This window comes from Parasteatoda tepidariorum, chromosome 3, assembly GCF_982258835.1.
Source record: "Parasteatoda tepidariorum strain Cologne lab strain chromosome 3, Ptep-v5.0, whole genome shotgun sequence".
Classification (NCBI taxonomy): domain Eukaryota; kingdom Metazoa; phylum Arthropoda; class Arachnida; order Araneae; family Theridiidae; genus Parasteatoda; species Parasteatoda tepidariorum.
Genome location: NC_141757.1, coordinates 67,391,175 through 67,412,993, shown reverse-complemented (window position 1 = coordinate 67,412,993; position 21,819 = coordinate 67,391,175). Strand labels below are relative to the sequence as shown.

At 29.9% G+C, this 21,819-nt stretch overlaps 1 protein-coding gene across 3 annotated transcripts in view; it reads right to left on the bottom strand.

The window, feature by feature from the left end:
* Positions 1-2,536: 2,536 nt before the first annotated feature.
* LOC107454159 (innexin shaking-B) overlaps positions 2,537-21,819 on the bottom strand; it is a 39,341-nt gene continuing 20,058 nt past the window's right edge. For all 3 annotated transcript variants that reach the window (XM_087159488.1, XM_021144361.4, XM_087159489.1), the window contains exon 3: positions 2,537-3,554. In XM_087159488.1, coding sequence (XP_087015614.1) covers positions 2,721-3,554 — 834 coding nt within the window. In that variant the 3' untranslated portion in view covers positions 2,537-2,720. The remainder of the gene's footprint in view (positions 3,555-21,819) is intronic.

Sequence of the window (21,819 nt, the reverse complement as noted above, 5' to 3'; positions counted from 1 at the left end):
GATTATATAAATAATAATGCATGCTTATGTGAACTAATAAAATTTATTGCTTCCTAATTTACTCATCCTTTTATATGAGCAACAGTTGAAACATTTTACTTTGTCCTCATCTCTCGGACTTTTGTAGTTTAGTACCAAAATAGACGGCTGGCCAAAGCCATTTATACAAGTTCGGTTTGGGCAAAAAAGGTGGTTTGGACTTAATTCTTTTTTTTTTTTTTTTTTTTTTTGTAAAAATGAAATTCCTAAAAAAAGTAAGATCTTTTTTATCAACTGCTAGTGATTAATTATGAAGCATAAATAATCATCATAACTTTTTGTTGTTCTTGTGGCTTATCCTCCAAATGTCTGACAAAGTCAGACAAGGTCCATCAGACCGTTGACCCTAAGGAAATCGAGGACCAGAATTTATACTCCTTGAATTTATAATCCTAGAATTTACATTCCAGAATTTATAATGATTTATACTTCTTGAAAGACTATAAATCAAAAAATATTATTTTAAAACTAAAATCATCATTATTTTATGTTTTTAAACAAACATGACAAACAATCGTTTCCACTTCGATTCTTTATTTTGAAATAATTAATTTTAAATCTGTGAGTTATAAGCGTATTTATGAAAATAGATCTATATTAATCTATTAATCTATAAAATTAGCCAAGCGACTACAGAATATGAACAAAATTTAGATAATTTGATTTAATAAGAATTTTGTCAAAAGAATTCTGGAATATGTATATTGCCTATGTAACCGAAAGCAAGTGCGAGTTTGTTCTTTTTAAAGTACTCTTCCGCATGATTAGAAACTTTATTTCATATCGTTTGCCTCAAATATGTTTATTTTAATATACATTAGATGTGTCCCTTATATAGTGATGTGGAACATTCTTTGTGAAAATTTTGAGCATTCGATCCACAGGCCCAAAGGCAGCCAGTTCATTTTTTTTCTGCTTCCATAACTATTATCTTTAAATATAAAAAGCAGAACTATTTTCAGAAAATAAATATTGTCGTTCAAAGTACCCACTTATGTTTAAATTGGTCATAATAAGAAATGGGCACCTTAAAAAATTTCTGATCCGATGATAGGGTTTTCACGAACAAACCAATTCCATTTTTAGAAAACACATGTAATAAGCAATAAAACTTTTTATTTCAAAATGTAGTAAATGCCTGGGATTTTTTTATTTCTAAGAATTATCCTAACAAGCCTAAGAACTATCCTAATCCTATAACATCTTTCAACTAATTATATTTTGTCCTTTATTTCGTGTTACGAAACTATTTTTTTTAGCACTAATTTTTCGGTTGACATTTATACATTTATTTACCTGATATGCAAGTTTTTTTCTTCTTTGTATTAACTCTTAATAAATTATCTTTGTATTACTATTAATTAGGGTTTTATTATAAATAATTTTATGCATTGCTTTGTTTATCTTCTTTCTCACTTTTGCACAGGTATTTTTTTTATTTATATTTACATTTTTGGCATAACCCTTTATTCTTAACGGAGCCTGAAACACACGAATTTCTAAACTATTTCTCATTTAATTTCAATGTATTTAATATGCAGAAAATTCACTCTATGTATGTATATTGCCGATGTAAATCTAAAGCTCTTAACTAGTCTGTGTTCTGAAACACGCCTGCAGCACTAATAACGATACCTTCAAAAGAAAATTTTTAAGGTTGTTGTTAGTGATTTGTTTTAATTATTTACAAATGATCGTAACATACAGCAGTGGCTAAAGTTTTAAGACCTTAATGAAATGAAAAAAGCTTTACTCAAAGTTTATAGAGATGCCTAAGTTGACGTTAATTCACTTTCCTGTTGATCAGTTATCAATCAGTTAGATAACAACCAATAAGAAAACGTTTCTATTAGGATAAGACTACCGTATTGTTCAATAGAAATAGTGCAAACAGCTAGTTGCCTATCACAGATACAAAATTACGACAATTGATTGATTATTCCACTCAAGGATGTAGTTCAGCCTCTGACTTAAACATCTTTATTAAATATTTTTAATAATCATTTATTTCTAATGATAAAGCTTGGTTATCATACGCAAGCCAATGGTTTACAAGATATAAATGAACAAAGCGGCATCAAAAATTTAATTTGGCAAAAGCTTGTCAAAGCCAATAAAGCTAATTCAGGGGCTCTAGTCAAACCACGTGTTTATGAGCTTAATATTAAAAAAATCTACGTGAAAAAAGTAGTTGAGTTGTTGTTAATTGAATAGGTGGAAAATTTATTATTTTCGATAAACACGTATTTCTAATTCAGATAATTTAATATGTAAAATGTGCTTTTTCTCTAGCCAAAATTCACAATTAGAAATTACATTAATAATTTCAAATCATTCCAGTCAGAGTTTCAAAAAGATGATTTGATCATCCCTTGTCCCCCTACATGGAATGTGAACATTACCTCACCCCGTTTCTGAAGCTGAGTTAGTTTTACACTATGTCCAATTTCAATTATTTTAATTTTAATATGAATAATGAGAAAAAGAACACAGAGCATTCTAAAAGTACATTTTTAATTATAGAAAGTCAACTTTAGAAAAGAAGTGATATATTTAAATGTGATATGGCAGTGAACAAATTTCAAACACAATTTCACAAAAATAACATTAAACATTATATTGTGCTTGAAAATTTTGGTTGAAGTTCTATGACGGCACTGTTCTAGTTTTGTTTTCATTGGTCATAAAGATTCTTTCGGTTCACTAGTAACTTTATGAGCTACTTCTACAACAATCTCTTTAAATATCATAGAGTCTACGTTTTGACCCAACATGTAAATAAGGAACCAATCACCGAACGATCCTTTCCTTACAAGCATGTGCAAGTTCTCCATGTGTGCAAACCTGAACCTCATGCTCAATACATATACCCGAACTGGTGGACAGGCAAATAGAACCATGTGAAATATCAGAACAAATCCTGACAAAATAGCTAGTACCACGAACCAGAACCAGAGGAAGATGTATATCTTTTCATTGATGATGTTCAGAGGCATGACACACAGGGCATCGTATTTTTCAATGTTCCCGGATGGACCATACTTCATGAAGCGACATTTTGTCACACGTGGAAAAATCCTTATCATTGGATCCATTCTCTCCTCCGGATCCATACTTGCGAAGTGGATCACTTCAAGACCGTATTCCCAGAATTCACCGTCAAAGAACTTGTTGAGCAAGAACATTTGTCCAACCACGTTGATGAAGCAGAGGATTTCACATATGAGGTACCGTCCAGCGTACCAGTCATGTGTCTTCCAGCTGCACATCAAGTAATCGACCAAGAGTTTTTTCTTTGCCTTCTTTTCGGCTTCCCCCAGGAGTCCAATGTCCAGGTCCATCATGAGTGCCTGTATCTTTCCTCCTTCCCACATGCGCCACAGCCATCTTGGAATATAAAATAAAGTAGCTTGGAAGAATAGCATGAAGCAAACCCATTGGTAGTATTTATGGTACCTGAATTTGCTTTCATCTGGGGTTGAATCGATACCTGGATGAGGTATGTCTGTACCCACCTGAAATATGAAAAAAAATAACGTTAATATTTAATTGTATTTAATTGTGTCATGTGTTCTGCAAGTTGAAAATAACTTGTTTTAATAACTTATGCAAACTCCTAAATAAAACAATTTCCAAATACCGAGAGTAAAAAGTAACTTTACAGTTTTAATCTACTACTTCAATAATTAGAAACGCATAAATTTTTGCTTTAATTCTACAAACGTCACTATTGTCGAGAGAGATTTCTATGGAGCTATTACATTTGAAATGATATGTAATTAACGAGTATGTCAACCTTTACCTCAAGACAGAATCAAGTTAACATGTCTCATATACTAATGATTTGTTATTCAATATTTATAGTGGTAGTTACGCCACACATTTAAATATAATTTGTGAAATATTGTTTTGAGTTTTATAAGTTTCCAAAACCTATTGTTTTAAGTAAACAGCACTGTTTAATGCTATAGGATCAATATGATTCTTGGCTGTAGTGGCTGATAATAAACATTAGACCACAAAGGATTAAATAAATTGATTTAAAAAAGGCCAATATCCCTTTGCGATTGAGAGTCTGCTCACAACAGCCAGTTTTAATTGAGTATCATCAAAATACGACTGATATTCTTTCTATACTGCTCATACTTCTAGTTTTATTTAACTTTTGGTAGCTGTAACAAATTTAGGTGTTCATATGATTAACGTTAGCTGAATATCTGTTCTTCGTACGGGGCGGGGTAAAAAAGTAAACAATATAAATCAGCACTGAAAAGCACTAGGAAATCATGGACAACTAACAAAGCTAAAATAATTTTAAAAAATTTATTTACTATTATATTTTGTGCTCGTCTGCGATTTTATGTTACTAAATTAAACAAAGCAAGTTCTTAGTAATTTCTGTCTTCAAAATATAGATTAAATTTAATTCCAAATCATTTGCTAAGACTCTCGAAGACCATATAGTTATAACTGAACACAATCGATCGATTTTCTCTGGTACTTATTCCTTTTAAGAGCCAGTAAAAAACTGTTTTCTTTGTATCTATATTAAAACTGCACAGTATTGCAGTTTAAATCTGAACCAAATATACTAATTGTACCTACAATAGTATAATTGGTATCGATTAAAACTGTACCAATTACCAATACACCAGTAGTACATGTCACCAAAATTAATTAAGCATCATTGGCGTCAATAATAACATAACGAATTTTTTTGTCTTTCTCTTAAACGGGTTAGTTCTTTTTCTCCATTAATTTTGCACTTTTGTACATAGTTCAGTTTTTTTTCATTTCAATTAGAACCATTTCTAAAAATAAAGAAGCACATTTTTTTTTAAATCGTCGTTCCAATTTAGGGACGATATAAATTCCAAGCCAACCCAATTTTGGACTACCAATGCTCAATGCCGTAACATTGTAATTTTTAGCCAGATTCAGAAGACAATTGAACGTCTGGATTAGGTATTATAGGAAAAATGCTTTCGTGGAATACTCTTTGGTGGAATTATTCGCATTTGCGTTACATGGAGAGGGAAACTACAAAAACCTTCCATGGTTAGCCAGATGGCAAGGGGACTAACCTATGATCCATCTACCACTGAGGATATTTCACGCTAACATTGTGGTCGGTGCGAGCAGGATACAGAATTCGTATCGACAAGCCATTGCTGGAATTTGAACCCGGTTCACTTTATTGCGGTATGAGCGCTCTATTCCCTAAGTCACCGCAGCTCAAAGAAGCATCATTGGCGTTAAAAATAATATGGCGAGTTTTTGCTTTTTTCCCTTAACGAAATGAATTAGTACCATTCTCCATTAATTTTGATTTTTAGTGTCCAGCTTATTTTTTGCTTTTGTTTCAATTGCAAAATATTACCACAATGTTTCCACAATTGAGCGTTAATGATAGTCTAGAGATTATCTACGTATCTCCTAAATTATTTAGTATCATTTCTCCATTAATATCGCTTTTTAATACGTAACTTACTATTTTTTTTATTTCAATTGGTACCTATTATCAAAATTATTCAAACATCCTTGGCGAGTTTTCACGCTTCACCTAAGCGAATAACCATCATTTCTCAATTAATGCTGCTTATCAGTATATAACTCTTTTTATTTCAATTACCGTTGATTTAAATTACTTAATTTTACAGAAACTCGTTTATAAAGCATAATTATAAACAAAATAAACGAATGATTTCAAACTATAGAATTATAGGAGTATTATTTTGGCGATGTAGTTCACCATTATCACGTTGGTCATTGAGTTTTTCTGACGCAACGAATGTTAGAGGAAAAATTAAAAATTAAAGAAAGTGTAATAAATTCTCTTTTTTTCAATTAATGACAGCTATAAGCTATAAAATTTCACTGGTGTTATCATTAAAATATTTGGTAAAACAGAATCGTCTGCAGCTTAAATGATATCAATGGTTAGCTCTAAACCATTGATAATATTCCAATTTTTAAACGTTTGTCCCGAACGATTTAATTTAATTTTTTTAACGATTTCAGGAATCTGGGTCTAAAATTGTACCTTTCATTCACTATCTGAATTTTGAGATGCTAGCAAAAACGGTTTTGAAGTTATGAGAATTACATATTTTGTTATTATAAATATTATACTGAATTGACAGATGAAATTTCAATGAATTATTATCTGTCAACATTAATAACCTTAAAGGAGGATTGCCTTCCTCTTAGCAGAAATGCGATTCCTTTTACCATTGTTGCGTTTCAAGCATTTGGCGTCAAATATCAAATGCCATTCAGCAGATATTGTAAGAAGAATGTAGTGTAATACGCATATTAAATACGAATAGGAAAATTCGCAAATATACTTAAAAAACCCAATTAATTATTAAAATACCTAATTTGAATATACTTCATTATGTAGGCTATACCCTTTATACAGATATTTTAGAGTTCTTGTCAAACATTTAGTAAAATAATTTGCCTATTTTGAGTTGTAAATTAGTATTTAATCAAGGAAGAAATAAAAACGCTACAGAAGTCAATGGAATCGCAGTTGAAGGGGACAGGTGAACAAAACAAACAAAAACATGTCTGAACTTGGAGTTATTTCTTATAAATCTCTTTAAACTCCTTTCAGTTCTCTCGTGCAATTAAATAAGTTTTAATGTTTTCAGCCCGCCTTCCTCAGTAATGATTCTTTAATTTTAATTCATTATAGGTGGGTGGGGTCATTTCTAGGAATTCACTACATTCTTGTTTTTTAAGTAAAAGGCCATGGCCCGTTTAACTCAAGCACGTCATTCTCTGCACTTAAGTTTTTTTTTTCAAGTATTAAAGGCCTTTATCTGAGGCCATCATCAAAGATTAATTTTGTATTTTACAACTTTACATAAATTTGAAATTTTAATGTGCATGCTTTTTCGCCTTTCTTTTTATCAAGTATAAATTAAGGATTGTAATTTAAAATGCAATACAGTACTGTAATGTGACATGTTAGTGTTCGAAAATTACATCGCCCTGCATACCCGGAATATGCGAAAATTCAGATCGGGCATTTATTTTTTACCCTTACATATCAACCAGGCATGCAAATATTTAAACAGAAATACAGATTAAGCTCCCCACGTGTTTGAATACTGATTGGCGTAAACGAACGCAGCTAAAAGATTTCTTTTTAAAAATCTAATAAATTTGGTAGAAACTTAAACGTAATCAAATATAATTATGCAAATTAGTATTTATGAAACATAGGTTTTCCTATTATTTTTTCAATCAACTCTTGTTTTTTTTTTCTCTAAAAAACTTTTTAAAACCGAGGCTGTACCTAAGAATATGAGTAAGATAAAAATTTAAAATGTTTTGTAAAATCAAATGCGAGGGCAACATCGTTTTAAAGTCAAATTTTTAGGGGAATGCAATTGCCGATAGAAATTAATTGTTCAGATAATGATGCGTCTTTGTCAATAATAGAGCTTTGATTTTTTTTTTATTTGTGCTTAATACTTTTTTTCTAATAATATCAAATATTTCTTGGTTAATAATTTCTAAAACTTCTGATTTATACCTTAAATAAAAAAAGTCGATATAAGAATTATATATAATATTATAATAATATAATAGATATAATATTGCTTTTTCAGCCAATTTTTCAACTCACGCATTTCCAATTAAGGCGGTAAACGAAAAGTATCATTCCATAATTATCATACAATTATTTCAGTTCCAATAATTTCATCAGAGCCGGCTTGGGGGATAGGGTGCTCGCTTTCCAATGAGGTGAACCGGGTTCAAATCCCAGTGAGGGCTGGTCGATTCGGAATCCGCACCCGGCTCACACCAACCACAGTGCTGTCGTAAAATATCGTCAGTGGTAGACGAATCATGGGTTACAGTTCCCTTTCCATGAGGCTAACCGTGACAGGTTTTCGTGGCTTTCCTCTAGATGTAACGCAAATGCGGGTTAGTTCCATCAAAAAGTTCTCCACAAGTGCAAATTTCTCCCAATACTTGATCCTGGAATTCCCTTACCTTCTGGATTGGGTTCAAATGTACAAGGCTACGGAGTTGAGCATTGGTAGCCATAAACCCTAAATTGGGTTGACAGTTCAAAGACGCTCATAAAATAAAATAAAGAAATTCTATTAAAAGTTTAAAATTTATTGTCAAATCAAATGCGAGGGCAACATTGTTTCAAAGTAACATTTTGAAGGGCATGTAATTGCCTTTAGAAATCAATTATTCTGATAATTCTTCTTTGTTAATACTAAAGAATTTTGATTTAGAACCAATGTAAACATTTGCATCATTTTTTTACTGCGCAAATTAAAATGAAAGTGAAACATTTGAGCGAAATGGATCGAAAAGTTTCTGAGTAATAAAATTTCAAGAAGCCAATTTTTTAAACTATTTTTCAAAAACTATTCAACCAATTTATTTCAAATTTTGCACTTCATTATTCCAAATTAAGTAAATTAAAATGACTTAAAACTCTGTATGGCTTTGAATTCAGAAATTGCCAGATCATTATTAAAAAAAAATAATAAAATAGGATAAATAATTATTATAATTTATTTTTTATTAAAATTTATTTTTCTCTGAATAAACATATAATATAAGTGTATGCAAAAATTTTTCCTTTTGTTAGAAAACTACTAAAGATATAGCGAATGAGAATCTTAACATTAAAACAAAAGTTTAAAACAAAAGTTATTTAGGATGATATCTTTTTTTTTTTTTTTTTTTTTTTGCTTTTATAATAAATTATACGAACGAGATAGTCTAGATTAGGAATCAACAGAGAAGGCAATGGTAGTTTTCTTTTCCTACACTATTTTTATTTGATTTTAAAATGATTTGTATTTACTGCAAGGATGGTGAAAGTGTTATAACGCTTGCTTGTTGGTCAAGTCTCAGTTTGAATCTTTGTGTCGATTGCGAACTTATTCTCTTTCACCACTTTTTTTTTTACTTTTTATTTCCACATCAATAGTGTTAACCGATATGTTGCACTAAACTGATGCTTTGCAGAAATATCGCATCCTCTGACAAGAAAAGATAGACATTTCCTCATTTTGACAAAATAATAGTTCGTTTTTTTTTTCGTTGAAGATCGATACGATGCATTGGACCTGATGCTTATGAAAAATACCATATCCTACAGGAAGTCAGGATAGCAGTATTATAGATTTGACGAAATGCGCACCCAATGCTTTTGCCAGTAAACATTTTCGTCAAAAATGAAAGAAAAAATCATAAATTAGGGTATTTTTTTTCGGTGTGAAAGCAATCATAAAATGTAGAGAATTTTCACGAACAATGGCGTGATATATGATTTTTTTAAATATTATTTCCGATGAGTAAGGTATAATTTTTTGTCAACTTGTTTTTAACGCACGGTGTCAACGAACTGTTTCCTGGCACTTTGACACACTAACTTCAACTGAAAGAAGACATTAAAAGACGTTTATGTTTCTTTATTTTTGGTGGTCTGTCTTTTGGCACCCATTCCTAATACAAGACGAGTGTCATGATTGTCACACCTTTAGCCATGGACGTAAACAAACTTTTATACTTTAAACTGTGATTTGATAAATTAGGAACAAAAAAAGGTGAAAATTGTAAGCTTTCTTTAACAGTTGATATAGCTACTGTTATACACGGATTATTATATTTACGTCATAAGGAAGCTTTTCAAATTCAAAATTACGGGAAATGTTTTTCATTATTAGTTTTATTGTACGCTTTAACGTACAATTCGCAAAAATAAAAGAAAATTAAATAAGTGAGTAATAATTTTGATCAAATTGTCGGATTTTCTCATACTACGATGAGATTTAAAGGTAAGAAAGACTAACCTAAAATAATGCAATTAAAGTTGAACAACTGATTATTTAAATTTTAAACACATTTTTTGTATTCCCAAGAACTGTTCCACTGATAAATTCATATTTTTTAATTTCAAATTCATAATTTATGTAAAAACTACTATTCATAATTATGTACAATTTAATATTGTTCAGATCATTATAAAAATAAATAATAGAAGTAATAAATATACCCAAAATATTATATTTTGAGAGAAATTGACTTGGAATAAAAGTGTTTTACAATTATATGTAAAAAAATATTTTTAATCACTTAAACAATCTTAGTGATATGATAAAATACGCAAAAACAAAATTAAGATAAAAGAGACTAAATTATTTACTTCTCCCATGCTTATTGCTTACAAATTTAGTCATTAAATAATATTTCTTTTAACTGAAAGAATTTTATTTTATTTTACAACCGACCCAACTCTGAATATTCGACTAGCAATGTTCAACTCCGTAACCTTTTAATTTCGAATCCAGAAGACAAAGGAACTCCTGCATCAGGCATAGGGACAAACTAGCCTTTGTGGAGGAATTTTTGATGGAACTAACCCGCATTTGTATTACATGGAGAGGGAAACCACGAAAATATCTTTCTGGGGGTCCCACGGCAAAAATATTCTAACCTATGATCCGTGTACCACTGAAGATATTTTGTGTCAGCACTGCGGCCAGTGTGAGTCGGGAGCAGAATTCGTATCAATCTGCCACCGCTGGGAATCGAACTTGGCTTACTTCATTGGGAAGCGAACCCTCTATTCCCTGAGACAAAGCGACTCAACTACAAGAATTTTTAAAAAAAACAATCGCATGAAATGTATGCTTACAAGAAACTTAAAAATATGTAGTTTTTACTCAAATAATAGAGCAAGTAAAAACCACTTTTTTTTAAAAAAAAAAGGCTGCGAATTGTTAAAGTTTTCAACCTAATGGATCCAGTGAACTATCGTGGTAAATATGATGACCCTAACTTACTTGAGTATGTGGGGTTTTTTTTATTATTTTTAATCGAATTCATAAAATTCCATTTAATAGTTTGATAATCTGTTTCATATCAATTCCACAAAATCCTTGGATATTTTTCCTTTAAGATTATCGTATGCTAATGAAAACAAAACTACATTTTGAAAAGATAATGCGATTAATATACGATTTAATTTAAACATTTAAAATTCTTACTATTTTTTTCGACTTAAATATATTTCGATATTGAATAAAATATCTTTTTATATGATTCAAATATACTATTAGTGCTTTAAAAAAATAAATATAAAATAGCGTTATTGCTTATAATAATGCGTAAATGCTTTTAGATAAATTATCAATATAGTTTTTTTCCTACTTTCTATTTATCATAAAATTTATCACAAAACTCAATGAAATAAAGAGTAGTTAACTAAATGTGACTGTTACACTTTTGCGAATACTAGAACTTGAAATTATTTTTTCACTGTTATTATTGATTTATTCCTTTTTCGTTTGTTTATTTACTAGCAACACATATTTTAATGCACATTAGAATCAATAGTTTGGTTGTAAAAAATATATCATTCAAAAAATATGCACATTTTTAGTGTTACATTCGCATTAATTCTTTCAAACAATTGTTATTTTGCCAATTTTATATAATTTTTTGCACGATTGCTACAGTTATATACTTAAATATCTATATAGTTTACCACAACACCAGAAATGATGACAACTTATACATCAAAATCTTTTCCAGAGTACGATACCGAAATATTCAAAATAGATACTAGAATGGTCTGCCTCATTTCAACTGTCGTTTCAGTCAGTCAATAATTTTAAATTTTTAGTAAAAGATAAGATTTGGCGCCACATAATACTTCTGACCGACAACTTAACACTCAGTAAACTTTTAAAATAACATCTTTTCCAGAGACACTAACAGCTATTTCCGAACGAAAGAAATTATGTGTGTGAAATTAACCACTTGACTCATGGTCTCGACGAATTGAGGAGAATTATTTCGACGAGTTTCGCAATAACGTGTGAGATTTAGAGTTTTTTATTTGGCTTGTCACGTTAATGGTGTTTTCGGTGTCTTTCCTACCTTTCCCCCAAACACTTATTATGATAAGATTAAAAAGATTGTTTCTTTAGGAAAAAAAACTTTTAAGACTTTTTTTTTAATTGGTGTAACAGTCAAATATAACGCATGGAAAAAAAAAATTTTAAATGTTTGTTGGAAATAAATTTATTATGAAGTATTTATGTGTAAAAACAACCAGATATGTGTTTATAAAATTCAAAATAAATTCTACATATGCTTCAAATATACTTTGAAAATCCATAAATAGAACATAATTTTTCTTCATGTTTATGATAATAATAAGAAATATGTTTTAAAATTGCATAGAAAATATTTACTTTTCAGTCCTATTTATAATAATGAAACAAAACTTTTAATTAAATTGCATTGACACTTTTCTTCTTTCAGTCATGTTTATATTAAAGCTAGGTAGTTTATTTAATAGTGTGATATTTTAATAATTTCATAATTTGCCTTTTTGTCGATATATTTTTGTAACTGGTTTTAACCGTCTGAGCCACTAACTCACTTAACCGCTCTTATTTCATGGCGAAGTTTGTGCTCTATAATAAACCCATGTTTCCTTCTTTTTTCTTTCTTTTTTTGTCAGATGATCTACTTTGGGATTCAGATTAGCATACGCACACTGCTCTGATTAATCTTTAAGATTTTAGGACTTTTTTAATACACCTAACGGTTACTACGAATAAATTACAGTTCATAATTAAAACCATAATATCCTCACCCGGAAACATGTTTAAGTTAATCAGTGCCCCCCCCCCCCTGGGGTAATTTTCTCCTTTCTCTAAAAAAAAGTTTGGATAACAAAGAATAATTGCACGGTTGCCTTTGGAGGCTCTGTAAAAAAACAGGACTGTTTGTTGCAATGTTGTCAAGATTGAGGGAAAAGCTATTCAGCTAGAGATAGTTAATCAGTGTGATAATAATTAATTTGTAAACTGGATATTAAGCAAGAAATTTGAATACTTTAGCAATTTTGATTTTTAAAACTTTAGCAACAACTAGTAAATTATAATGACATTTTATTTTCAATTTGTGATGCTTACAATAATTATTAAAGGAGTATGGTTGTGAAATTATGCCTAATTTTCGCGCAATTGTTTAATAGGGCAATGTTACTCCACGATCCACATAAAAATTGGGGATTACTTTGCCCATATCTCACCAACACAAAGTGTCAGGACATCTAGTAGACTATACAGATTCCAGCAGAAGAAGATGAAATGGATATAATGTAAGGGATATGATAGATATGATAGAATGGATATGATAGAAGATGCAATGGATATGAGGGACAAAAAACTAAATACTATGAAAGATCCCTGAACTTGCAAGCAAAAGACTGCATGGCGTTCTAAATTTATCAGATAAAAAGCTTTTGAAACATAGCCTGGTAAAAATTTTAAACATTTTCGTTCTATTTGAGAAACAAAGTATAGAGGAGTAATTTTCTTCTCCTGGAAAAGTGGATGGATCCAGCATTTCTCTGATAGACACCCGTTTTATAATCTCCATTTCTAAAGAAAACGATGAGACAAATTTTGAAATTGTCCCAATATGCAATCTACCTTACTTAACTGTGTAGTCACTTTGCGTATCGATAGGTGTCCCCACTTAAATTATCTAGTGCGTGTAAACTTATCCTTTGACACATTGGTAAATCATTTTTCTTGTCATCGGTGCTATTTAATAAAGTGTTTTATTATTTTTTCTTTCTAATAAACATTTTCCTTTAGATTAAATTTCTTAAAATAATACCTTTTTCGAAATTAGTATGTATCTAAAATATATGTCAAACGTTAGTAGATGATTAGAAAATTTAACAATTTAAGTCATAAGAAGAATATCCATATTTACAAGTTCGCAATTTCTTAAATGTATATTATTATTTACTATTAGCTCATTCGTCTCGCGAAAATCTGTGAATATTTTTAAGGATTTTGCTTCGATTTTTTTTCTGTATGGAGGGAAGCTACCTGGAGTATTAATTTTATTACTAATTTATTGTCTCGAAAACGGTCTTATACAATTTCATTACTTTTAATACTTCTAAAAAATCTGTTACAAATCTGCCTTGGTCACGAAAAGTTGTTTCATGCTTGGAAATTAGAATGAAAGTAATACGCCTTGAATAACATACATTATTTGAATAATGTCAATTTTGATATCAAACATTTATTATTTATGCTCAGAAAATATTAAAGTAGAAGAAGTAAGAATTTTAAAAAAAAAATTTAAAAAATAAAACTATGTTCATATGTTCAAAAACATTTTAAAAATATGTTTATATATTCATAATATGTTCATGTTTGCATATGTTCAAAAATATGTTCATATGTTCATATATTCATCAATGTAACTAAATCTGTGAAAAATTATATTAATGGTATAATAATAATAATAATAATACTTTTTTTTAATTCTAGAGTGACCTGTCACTATTATTTTGTAGAACCAGTATTTTAACACTATAATTATATATCATTATACAACCAATGACAACTTTACCTTTCTCCTGCTGTGATATTTATTATCAATCAGTATAAATAGCAATCAGTATCAATAGCAATCAGTATAAATAGCAATCAGTATAATATCAATCTGTGCCATTTAATACCACTTTTTCATTTTCATAACATATGTGCAGAATTTTTATTTTTTATTACGCTTCATGAAAATGCACGAATGTGTTCTTAATGTTCAATAAAAATTTAGAGCCGTATAAAACGATACCTAGTACATTTGAAATATTTTCATAATATTTAATTAACATTTTTTAAAAAAGTAAAAAATTTGAAAAAAATAAGAGAACATTCATAAAAAAATTAATTACTTTTATAAAACTTTCAGCAATGCCATTTATCAATCAGTAAAGTAACTATGTAGTTAAGTAAGGTAGATTACCTACAGAGGCAATACCTAAATTCATTTTTAAAAAAGAATTTTCGGGATTTTCTCAAGCTCCATAAACGTATATGCATATCTACACATAAGTTCTCTTTTTTTACACTATTTTTATGACACTGTTTGTTTTGTTTGTTTGCTTTAAATCTTTTTAACGAGAATCTAGCAATTTAACGAGTGCCAAGTATCGATATAATTTATTAAAAAAATAAATAATTTCCTTTAAACTGTTCTTAAGTATGTTTTTCTTCATTTTACCCCCTTTCCCTTACATAAAGAAAACATTTCCAAGAAATTAACTTTAGTGACAGTTTCCTGTCCAATCTCCAGTTGCGCAGATAAGTTTATTTGTCAGTTTTTTCCACTTTTACTGAAAGAGAAAATAATCGAAATATGTTTATTCACCATTGAATTTTACATGCCTTAAACCAAATCTAAGAATTATTTTTCTCCCCCCAACCTATAATGAAGCACACAAAACTTAACTTAAAATTTAAAACTCTGAAAAGGAACTCCAATTGACCGTAACGTAAATTATGCATTAATGTTCGAAAGGTTTTCTAACAAAGTGTAGTTAGAATTTTCGGGTTCAGCAAGACTTCAAAAATATCAGAATTAAATAGTACTTTTAAGCATTAAACACTTTTTTTAGAACTAAATACTTTCTTCTTGCTGAGAAATAAATACTTTACAAAATTCGTGGTATATCTAAGTCAAAAAGAATAAAAATACAAGAATGAGGAGAAATTTACGTTTACGCTTCAGAGACTAGATATTTCAATATCACGTCATGCAATACTTAAAAAAAACTCAACAATAGTCTGAAAGTTAATTTATTACACTAAACTTTTTATTATAAAAGAAGTGTATTTTTTTGTTATTATTACTTCAGCAAAACTTATAGAAGAATCGCATATTATTTGTCTCATACTAGCGGAGCGTAATCCTAGTTCATCGCACGTGGAAAAAGAAAAAAATCATAAATAATACCCAAATATGAATTAATTATTACTGTGTTATCAAACACACAACTAAAATGCGTGAACTGAGACAATTAAAAAAAGAAAAACAACTTAATTTTTGAAGTTATACTTCTTATGCGACTTTCAACAAGGTTGTGTTAAACGCTTAACGCTACATTTTTATTGGCCGGGAAATCACGTGGTAGGATCCAGTTTTCCCTCATTCATTTCCATATTGTTTTGGTTCTCACTAGCATAAAAATAATAAAAGTCATAGAAGTACTGTTTCTCTATAAATATTTTTTTAGTTTGTTTTGATACACATCTATATATATATATATTTCTCTTACACGGCACCAAAAAAAAAAGCCTCATTACAAATCCCCGAATGGCAACGTTAGAAAATCGACCAATGATTACTGCTAAAAATGTCACATGGCAAATGTCACATGAGGTGGCTCAACATATAGCGCTTCTAAAAATGGAAACAATAACCAGAGTGAGCATTATCAGGATGTTAAATTCAGATTCATGCCCTAAAAACATGATAATATTTAATTTAAACTCAATTAGGAATTAATTAGGCTGGCCTTCTCCATGACTATAAATAAGTCACATGGTCAGACTTTTGAAAAAATCAGTTTAGTATTGACTAAACAAGTTTTTAGTCATGGACAACTTTATGTTGGCCTGTCAAGAGTTAAGTCATTTGACAGCCTTTCAGTTATTGCTCCAAGATGCCAAATCTATAATTGTGTTTTCAAAGAAATTCTAAATGCTTAGTGTTAATTTCTTAGAGCTTTGCAGAAAAAAAAAATTTTTTGGAAAAAATTTAATTGAAACTTCTATTGGCAGTAGGCAAGGGGAACAACCAAAATCAAAACTCCCCGATTAGAAATGCAGCATGGCGACCTCCACGTGATATTTCTCGGGTAATGCTAACAGCCATGCATTTTAATTTATTGTATGTAAAACATCCTTATTTTGTTCTAAAATGTTATGTACTTTACCACAAATGTTAATTAATATAGAAATTGATTTCAATAATGCTGATCACCAAAAAATATTTCATTTGGCGATAAAACAAATTTTTGTGTTCTTGAAAATGAAAGACTTTTTGGGGTTATTATCTCACAAGGAAAAGTTAGGGTTTAAAGTTTATATTTTTAAATAATAAAATTTTTTTCTAAAACTTTCAGAATTTCTAGCATTAACTAATTTATTATACACATTTAGTTGAATTTAGGTGAGTAACTGCAATATTTGATAGTTTATTATGCTAATATGTTTCTCATTTAGCTAATGTTTTGATTTTTTCACCATGTACAATCTAAATAGCTAATATACTTTTTTAAAAGCCAATAAGAACATTGATAGAATTCTTCTACATAAGTACAATACTATGTCTTTAATGATAAAATAATATGTCTTTGATGATAATATACTATGTCTTTGTGCTAGCACATTGTGTTCATTGGCGAGCGAGCGCAGCGAACCATGGTTCACGGCGTGAACCACATAGAAATGCGTAGCAATTCTGGGGGGTTGGCGAGCGTTAGCGAGAAGTATAATTTATTAGGGTAATATTTTTTATTTTCAAATTTAGTGGATAACAATTGTAAAAAATGAGTGAAAACAATCCCACGAACAATGCGACGGATTTAAGGTTATGTCAAGGTACGTCTCTTGTGAATATCAATTGATTGTTAGGTTTTCTCTTCTGAAATTACATTATGACGCATTCACATACATTATTAATACAAATACATTTTCCAGGGCGAGACGATGAGGCAACCACAAGCACTTCCACTGGTTCAAGAGGTCCACGAGGTAAAAATGCACAATATAACCGTGATTGCAGAGCACGGAAGCGAGCGGAGTAGGAAAAAGAGTCGTTGAATAGAACTAATGATCCTTCTACGACTGCTGATTCTTCTACAATTAACTTCGCAGGTTGCGAAGTTTAGCTTCTTCCGCGCGGAGGGACTCCACGCACTATTTTTTTTATTATTACTTGTTGCTCCTCTCAATGATTTGATATTTCTTTAGTATGAAAATGAATATCAATTATATAAAACATCATTCAAAGCGAAAATAATAATATCGATCATAGCTAGTGCTAAATAATCAAAAGTTGACATAATCTATGAATTTTCCGATTTGAAATTTAGTGCATAATCATTTTTCTGCATACTTCAATTGCTGTTTGCATTAAGTTGCTTAGATTTATATAAACACGTCTCAAAAGAGTAGTTATAAATAAAATAAACGTATGGTTTTAGGTAGTTTCCAAACCTCTATTTTAGTAACGTTACTCCACGTTGATTTTACCTATGATTAGCGTTAAATAATTATTAAAAAACATGTAATAAGTACCGAATAATACTAATTTTCGAGCGAGTAGATCTTGTTAACTAACAAACATCACTGATAATATATTTTATTTGTGTTCAGGAAAAAACAACTTGCAGTTTATGTTCAAAAATACATAGTGCTGAAGCGTTTTTCAGACAATCTTTTAATTAAAATCGTTTTTCAGACATTATTTTCAAACAAACTAATTAAAATTTTTATGCATTTTTTTGAATATAAGGCTGAAATTATCCCTTGTACCAGCTATCTAAATTTCTGAATTCTAACTTTACTGTTTCTGCAGTTATAAGAGGCATACAAACTCTTCCTTTTATTAGATTTTTAAGAAAAAAATTTACGAAATTTTCATGTAGAAACAACTAGCAAAACAAAACAATTTCATATCCAAACGAGACCAACAAAACAAACTCAGATACAGGTTAGATGTATAGATCATAAAAAATCAGGTACATTTACTTTTTCTCACTTTAAATAAAATGTTTTAAGTTCATATAGAAGATTTTATATTTAAGATTCTTTCAGGTATGTTATAGATTCAAAATTTTAGCACATCATTGAAAAATTCAAGCCGGTATCTTGTAAAGAGTTTGTATTTAAATCTATTATGAAAATAAAACATCTTAATTTCATATTCTTTTATAGACATTCAAAGCTTTTAATTAAAACTATTGGCTAGTTAAAATTATTTTACGTGTGAAATGTTAAATTATTACATAAAACATGGAAAAATTAATACACAAAAAAGCAAACACGTGATTAAAACAATTAACAATATGATTTGTAACATGTATAAAAACAATTTTTTCTTTAAAAGAATCTTGGAATAGAGAATCCAATACGCAAATATTTTCTCTATATTTGCCTTTTGAAATATTTTATTTTTAGAAATGCTACATGAAATACAAGGGAGTTCAAAATCGTGAGAAGTTTTTCATTTAATCCCTCTATATGAACCATTTAAGGTTAGTTTCTTTTCTTTCAGTAGTCCAGAAATTTGCCATTATTGGGCAAAATGTTTGATTATCTCCTCAGGCATCATGATAAATGGCTTTTAGAGCGAGTGGCGTAGCTAGCAGGGGGCAAGGGGGACATCTGACCCCTGGTGCATCCTCAGAGGAACACCAAATTCATGAAAAATTGTTAAAAATGAATTGCTGGGTAAAATGCTTTTCTCTTTTAAACAGATCCAATTTAACTTGACAATTTAAGGGCCACATAACTTTCTCACCTTTTTATTCCATCTATCAAGAAATTGAATATGAACTCTATTAATATGTTATTTTACATTGCACATAGGGTTTTTTTAATTTATGTATTCATTTATTCACATTTATTTTATGTATTTCTTCATTTTCTACTTTATTTTATTTATTATTTTTATTTGTTTGCAAATTGGCGAAATTTTAATGAACATTCGCTGTTATATCTTAAACCAAATCATACAAAAATTTAGAAATAATCGAGTTATGTTGCTGTGCAGATTTAAAATCAAATTCAATAAAAAAAAATTGAATAAACATAGCTAAGTGTGGTAGATACGAGTTTTTGCTTTATCTGAATCATAAAATGGTCCCGAAAAGCCCTTTTTTAAATCCTACATCATATCGCAAGGAAACAAAAACTGAGTATGTCTTGGAGTGCTATTAACCCTAGCTACAACTCTGTCTCTAAATCTTTTAAAGAGGTACTTTGATTTTTTTCTTTTATATATATATAATGGGTGTTGAACAGCCAACCCAATTTTGGGTTTACGACTGCTAATGTTCAACTCCGTAACCTTGTAATTTTGAACCCAATCCTGAAGGCAATGGAACTTCTGGATCAAGTATTGTGAGATATTTGCTTTCGTGGAGGACTTTTTGATGGAACTAACTCGCATTTGTGTTACACGGAGAGGAAAACCTCGGAAGCATCCCATGAGTCAGGTACCTTGATTGATGTGACATGTGGGAATGAAGTTTTAGAACCTATGTTATATCAAATGTGCATTTGGCCATAATTTCATTTTTCTGGACGACAACGCAAAGTGACATAGGGCTCAGATAATAAAGAATTTTCAGGAACATAAGAATATTTATCTTATGGATTAGAAAGCGATAATATCGAGGATCCTGTAGGGAAGAAAATTGGAACTCTCTATGACCATTTAACAAACATGACCTGAAAACAGTGCTGCTTAATAAGGTTGACCAATAGACAATCAGTGATGGTCGTTGCCTATTGAATGCTTCGCTTTCTTTGTAAATATTTTTCTCAATTTTTGTTAATATTTAAAGCAAGGAATGGGCCACCGATTCTATCACGCAATGAGCTAAGCTTTTTTTTTCTTTACTGGGATGGGACAGACACGCATCTAACTGATATTTGCTTAGATTTGGAACAAAGTTGAAGTAAATATTTATATTTGGCAGAAAGCTCAGGTGGCAGATGATTTCGCTACGTCGAAAACGAAAAAATGACTAGTTGACACACACGAACGACTTAACAACCATAATTCTCATATAAATTTACGAAGAAAGGCCTGTATATCTGTATCTTTCTCTCTTTATACCAATTGTCTGTTCGATTCTGTAACTGATGTTTCATAACTTTTAACTCTGACGACTGTTATGCAACAATCATGTATTAAATTGTTGAATGATAATTTTGTTTGTAGATCGATCAATGTTCACACCGAATCTCGTTAAAATCTGACCAACAGTAAAGGAGACAATCGGCTAAATTCCGAAAGTTCTCATAGATTTAAACTCCGATATTGATTATTCATTTAAATCAATGAACTTGGCTCATGAAAAGAGCTCAGTTAGTATTGTCATTCTGCAATTAAAACCTTAACCCAAAAAGCAAAGGAGAGAAAAATGTAGACGAAATCTGTCAATGCAAAATTCTAAGCAAGACTGGGTTTGCTTACTCTTATCCACAGACCCATTCATCAAAGAGCACTACTTTTCTCCACTTGCATCACAAACAACTGGAAACGTCATTCCTACTGTTGGATGTTACTTGGTTGCGCTCCAATGTTACATATTTTTCAAAAGAAAGGAGCGTGGTGAGTTATTTTTGAACACCACGTGTGACGTCACGAGTTTCTTTTGAAAACGCCGGGCAAACCACGTGTTTCGCTGCGTTTCAACAATAGTCTTTAAAAATTTACGAGAAAATATATCTTGCGTGAAAGGAAAACGTGCGATAAAAAGTATTTCTCTGAAAAAAGTTTAGCAGAATGTGTATATCAAAAAATAAGCGATCTTCTATGTGAACTGCACTTTTTTTTAAATTTTTGTTTGGAAGAATTTTATACTTTCAATGACGTTTCTTTAATTATCTGAGTGCACAAAAAAATTTATTGTATCTTTAGAATGCTTCATGACAAATATTTTTTCGTAACTTAATAAGTCAAAAGTGAAATTCTTCTCAAAATAGCAATATTGATATTCATGCGAAATGTTCATAATTATTTATTTTTAAAAGTATTCGTTATATATTTATATCATCCATCTGTATATATCATATATGAATTACATTAATATGAGAGATCATTCCAAAATATTCACAAAGTGCTAATTTACATAACAATTATACATTATTTACTTTAAAAATAAACGCTATTTTT